General features: G+C 42.4%; 1 protein-coding gene across 1 annotated transcript in view; it reads right to left on the bottom strand.

The window, feature by feature from the left end:
* LMO1 (LIM domain only 1) overlaps nucleotides 1-1,905 on the bottom strand; it is a 57,464-nt gene extending 55,559 nt beyond the window's left edge. Inside the window, exon 1 of the mRNA XM_009288796.1 lies at nucleotides 1,347-1,905. Coding sequence (XP_009287071.1) covers nucleotides 1,347-1,371 — 25 coding nt within the window. The 5' untranslated portion in view covers nucleotides 1,372-1,905. The remainder of the gene's footprint in view (nucleotides 1-1,346) is intronic.
* Between the last annotated feature and the right edge of the window lie 4,095 nt (nucleotides 1,906-6,000).

A 6,000-nucleotide genomic window follows, 5' to 3' on the forward strand; every position in this document is an offset into this window, starting at 1 on the left:
TTTTCTCATAAATATTTTAAAAAGCAATACATATATTCAAGTGAAATCAATGCTACTGCCAAAATGCTCAACTTCCAATTTCTCCAAGCTCTTTGGCTCCCTGTGAAAAGCTGTTTCTTGTCTACAGTCTTGCAAATACTCAGTAATTTCTTCTACTTCCAAATGACAACTGCCTATAACTTTTTTTTTTAACACTTAGAGAGATTTCTGAAAAAAATTTTAAAAGATCAGAGAATCCAGCAACACACCCATTACACGGCACACTTCGTCCATTTATAAAGGTGAAATGAAACAATGAGATAATAGCTACAAATGTGCGTTAAAAGATGTAGTTCCCACTTTCAATACACAAAGTGCTGCCAAGGTGGAGGTCTTTGGCAAGAGGCAGCGCCATCGATGGAAGTCCACCTGGATGGCTACAGAAGCGTTCCGCTCTACCTCAGTTTTAATCTTTGCTTTCAGTGTACAAGCTATAAGGGAAGACCTAAGCCACAAAGCAGCCTTAGAAAAACCTCATTAAAAAGTTGTGATTAGACTTACCACATTCGTCCTAGAAACTACTGGTGACTGAGCAGTTAAGTTGCCCACCCTGGTAGGCAACGTGCAAAAGAAGGCATCAGGTCATTCAAACTACTAACTAACGCTATCTATTATTCTTTACATCAATTCATACCCCTTAGTCATCCTTGATAAGGACTAGTCAGCTTTAAAAAAATAAGTATATGTGAAGTCCTAAAATAAGTCAAGCTCTCCTTCAGCTTCATTCATTAAATCACCTCCCAAATGAACCTCCACTTCTGCCATTTAGAGAAGGGAGTAAATTCTTAGAATAAGCCAATGCTTTTTTGCCAGAGCAGCTTATTAGCTTATTGTCATTATGTTTATAGCTATGAAGAAAAGCTGCAAGAAATAGATATTAAAGGCGCACATTAAAGAGATCCAAATGACATGCAATGGAAAGGAAAGAAAATCTCAAAATTAGATTTACAATAAAAGCTGTTAAAATAAACAGGCTAAAATGGATATATTAGAGTAACTTGTAGAAAGAAAAATCTAAATAGATAAAAAAAAAACCAAATTCAAGCTGTTTCTGCTATGTCCTTCAGCAAACAGAGCCTGGGGTAAACCCTTCTCGACTGGTTCGATCATGCCAGAGAAGAGATTAAAAAAAAAAAAAAAAAAAAAAGAGCAAGCATGCTTTTACCAACACAAGAGGAAAATATCAGAAGCTGAAAGCAGAGCACTCAGATATGCACAGCGCGCATCTGTTTCAAAACTATTTATTTCTACGTTAGCAGCACACAGAAGACACCAAGCACAGGCTAACACAATCTCAGCCCACCTACCGTCCTCCTTGTCCAGCACCATCATCTCCGCAATCAAGAAAAGTCCGGGGACAGATGCTTCTTCTCCAGCAGCCTCCGCTCAAGGGAGAAGAGAACAAGTCTCTGGGAACACAAATGAGCTACGGTACAGCTGATCGTCCTTTAGCAGCAAGTGAGCTCTAATTACCCAGTTGTCCAGCTTTTAACCTAGATTGCACTCAGTTAGAATTACACTCAGAAATAAAGCACTTTGCAGATACAAAAGCAGTCTCACCTACTTTTGTGCCTCAGAATTGCGAGGAACTAAAACTGCAATTTAGAAAGAAGGGGGATCAGAGCTGTTTCTTTGGTTCTCACCTTCTAAATGGCTCAATTTACACAGTATAATCTATTTTAATGTAATTGCATTTGATAGCTCATAACCCTAGCTGTTGCAACTACACAGCTTTCAACCTTATAAAGTGTTTTCCCTTTGGATTTAAGCTGAATCTAAATCTAAAATTATATTCAGAGAGGGTAGAATACCTAAGCCTGACTACTGCTGCCTCTGCCTCTCAATTTGTGAGCTTTGCACACTTGCTATTGAATAAATGCACATATTTCCCAGGGACCCCTCTCATTCTCCTGTCAGGGTTTCCTGGCAAACTGCAGCCTTCCCAGCTCAGCAGCACCACCTGCAGCCCAGCCCCGGCCCCTCCGCCGCGCAGGTAGCGGCAGCCCCGGCTTCTCCTTCCCGGGGACCGAGCCGCGGGGAAAAGCCCGGGCACGGCGCTTGACGGGCTGCATCTTAAACCCACGCTGTTCTCTTTGCGTTTATAAACGCGCCGGTCCAAAGCAGGGGTGTTACTCCAGATTTGCTCCCGTAAGAGCGGGGATTTTGTTTGAAACCAGCCAGGAGCTTCTGGCAGGTCGGAGACTCAGAACTCCCCGCAGCAGAAGCCGGCGACCCAGGCTGCGTTACACCAGCCCTGCTACTCGCGGCTGGATTTCACACGTCTGCTGTGACCTAAAACTCGATACTAGTTTTCTGTACAAACATTTTGGGTTTGTTTTCACGTGTACGTATTAGTTTCAGGGAATACTCTGGAGAATATAGCTCCATTTTCACTAGGTCGATATTAAAATGAATTTAACAAATCAAATGCGGTACAAACCCTTACAGGTTTGCTCCTCTTTTCAGAGATGCCATCAATGCCCAAATATAAAGTGACAAGTTTGGGGCCCACGTCTTTTATCCTTCCTCTCGCAACTCGCGACCCTTATTCAGACAAGTCATCTGTTGTCTCCGATGGCGCTCATAAGGATTGCGGGATCAGACGCTTTGCTACCAAGATCAACAGCACCATTTCACTCATCTCTGTCTTTTAATCCTAGAAAACATTTCATTCCTGCTTTAATGATACTTCTTCCTCCCCTTTACAACTGATACAACGGTACTTTAAAAAGCATGATAGCCGGCTCAAGTTATATATCCTTAATACCGATTTTTAATTAGATTCCTTATCCCCAGCGGAAGTGGCTTTTCCTTCCCCCTTCATTCAGAATACTTAATCCTAACAGTCCTTGAGCATATTTGATGTTAAATGTATCATTTTACATTGAACCATTTTCACCTAGTACTTCGAACAACTCCTGTTTCCTAGCGATACTAGTTTGCAAGTGTTGAATATGTATTTTTGCTAAGAGTGTGACCACCATAAATACTCATTTTATTTTAAGAAGTATCACAAGCTAAAAAGGAGGAGGAGGAGGACTTTATCCCAAAGATTAAAGCCTAATAGTTGAAAGCATCAGTGCAAAAGGTAACAAAAACACAGGCTTTCTAAATCTGAGGTATTTTAATACTTCTAATATACTGTTGGCCTCCATTAGAAAACGGTGAACTTCAAAAGTGCTCCATCTTTCTGTTTGCGTACTTTTCAACCCTATCACCTTCAAAATGGACAAGCTTACCCCAAAATATATGGTATATTTAAGCTTACACTATTTGGTAATTACAAGAAAGGCAGATTTTTGATAAAAATGAAGTTACCCATTGCCTCTCGCAGCTGACTTCTGTGGCAGAGCAAACTAGCAGACATAACGCACTTGTAAAAAATACGCAGTACCAGATCAATGTACGTTTTATTCCTTTACTGCTTCAGCATGTCATAGAGACTGGATTATTCCCTTTACAAATGGGTATTTTTAAACACTTTATCTGCTTACTCACTTCATACACCAACAATAAAAGAAGTTTTCTAACCCCCAACACATTTGTACAGCAATTAAAGTCAACTACAATTAACACAATCTGTTGGAATTAATCATGATACCTGATGTCAGTTTACTTTTTTAAGCAGAAAACTGGTCTTTGCAATCAAAACATTTATGTATTTGAGAAATATCTTAACTCTCATTATCTTGAAATTTATAAATGCGCTGCACGGTGCGTAGGTTGGCTTGCTCACAGCAAATTCAGTGATTTACGCAGTGGAACTGACTAAAATGCAAGCCTTGAAGTTTTTCACTCTCAACCCTTCTCTCCCCCCCCTCCCCGTCTCCCTTCTCTCACATCCTAACATTTGTTTCGGGAAGATATTTGCCAAAGTTCCACTGTAAAACGGTATTTTCTAATATCAAGTCATGTTGCATCAGTCAAGTTATATTATGTCACTTCAAACACACAAAATGACGTTACCTCCCTGACATAACTTGACGTGATGCCACAACACATCAAGTCAAAAACATCATTATTGTTGTTATTTTTCAGTCTGCCCCTTCATCCTCAATGATATCTGTAAAGACCATGGAAAAGTATTACTGCACCTCTACTACTTCTCTCGGCACCACAGAGTGTGTTTGCCAAGGAAGCTTTTCACTCACAAAGCCGTATAGCGGTTGTTAGACTTCACAGGTGATACTGGTGTCTCACTAGGGCTAGCACACGCCCCTAAGGCACCATTACAGCACCGACCTGGGGGCTGGAAGAGTGGGCGGCTGCCTCTGAGGCCATGGCCATGGCCCAGCTTGCCAAGTAGCCTTCACGGATGCAAAAGCAAGGAGCACATTGCAACCTCTACCTACTAGGCAGCCAGTGTCCTCCTTGCGATGCACCAGGGCTACTGGGGGGGGAACGTTTCTGAAATGTTGCCTTCTCCACACAGTAATAACTATGAATACCCCCACTGCTGGCAGAGACCTCAAAAGAAGAAAACCCCTCAAAAAAACCCCTGCGTGGCAAAGCCTCTTAAAATCAAGGGGAGAACTGGATACTAGCCACAACGCCAGGATTTTTAGATGGTAGAAATCAGACTGGCCTCTGGGGGAAAAAAAAAAAAAAAAGGAAAAAAGAGCCATTTAGGGGAGTAAAACAGACCCATTTTTATTAACAAGCTCATTCAAGCTTGATTTCAAAAGGAATTGGTTTAGTTAGCAAAAGCTTCCATTTTAGTCCATTTGTAACCTATGCAGGTCCAGCATCCCCTTTTAACATTCACAGATGAGCGGGCAAGCGGAGCCCATTTGAAGCAGGCAGAAAGGAACGTACAAAGGTAAAATAACCTCTTCATAAAAAGAGTTTCTTCTCTCAATCTCACCTCCTGTCCCCAATTTCTCCAGCGCACTTTTAAAAGCGAGCATAATTTCTCCTCGAGCATAACTACTCCATCAACAGCACAGGAGATTCCCAGGCATTACCGCAGTTTGTTGCTCTGATCTCCACATCCCTCTCATCAGGGGTTTGTTTCCTACTTTACTCTTTTTTAAGTGCACCCCGCACTAATTTTCTCTTACCTCTACCATCGCCACCATTATTCCCTTTTACACAGCCGCTCATGAGATCTCCTGGAAGGAGGCTGTTGAGAACTGTCTGGATAATCAATGGTTCTAGTTTCATTTCCTTACACGACCATCACGTCGGCCCTGAGCTCCTTGTGTTTAATGAGTACGTCTGCAACACTTGAAAGAACCCAAATACCCCTATTAGGAAACCCTCTTCAGATCTCAGTTTTTCCTCCCAGCTCACCTGTGCCTCTCGCTTCTGCGATGGAGGCAGCATCCTGCTGTTAGCCTGTCAATCAGACTGAAACAGATACAGGTTGGCAGGCATACCCTCTGACAGAGAGTCACTGGGATTAAGACATCACCCAGTTATTGTTATTATTAAAGGGTATTAATGGAGATGTTAAAAGCCTTTCCTCCCTTTTCCTCCAACAGTCGAGCAAAATTCAGGGGATTCACGCAATGCACATCACCCCCAAAAGTGAGGTCAGAGAGAAACACAAACCTTGTTCCACATACGTACACCAGTAAGAAATTAACCTTGCTTAATTCCTCTGTCGTTACTTAACCCTTTTACCTTTGTGCACAGGGGCTGAGGGATGAGAAAAGTCTTTCTACTGTTATCTCTCGCGGACCAGTTAGATAAGTTCATTCCCTCTTCTCCAACACATATGGTTTCAACTGGAGCATTATAGACCCCATTAATAACACCACATCAGTTTACTTCAGAGGGCTTCAAGAAACTGCAGGAAGAAAAGACGCTGGGAGAGGGATTCTCAGCCCAGAGGCATGTGACGAGTTTGCAGCAAGCTCCCTCCCCACGCACCTCTCTGGGGCAGTGAGCATTTGACCTTCTAGTTGTCAGCGCTTCGGCCCCCTCCCACACAGCCGGATCGCACAAGCGAGCCCGTGA

This window comes from Aptenodytes forsteri, unplaced genomic scaffold (genome assembly GCF_000699145.1).
Source record: "Aptenodytes forsteri isolate BGI_AS27 unplaced genomic scaffold, ASM69914v1 Scaffold8, whole genome shotgun sequence".
In the NCBI taxonomy this organism is placed as follows: domain Eukaryota; kingdom Metazoa; phylum Chordata; class Aves; order Sphenisciformes; family Spheniscidae; genus Aptenodytes; species Aptenodytes forsteri.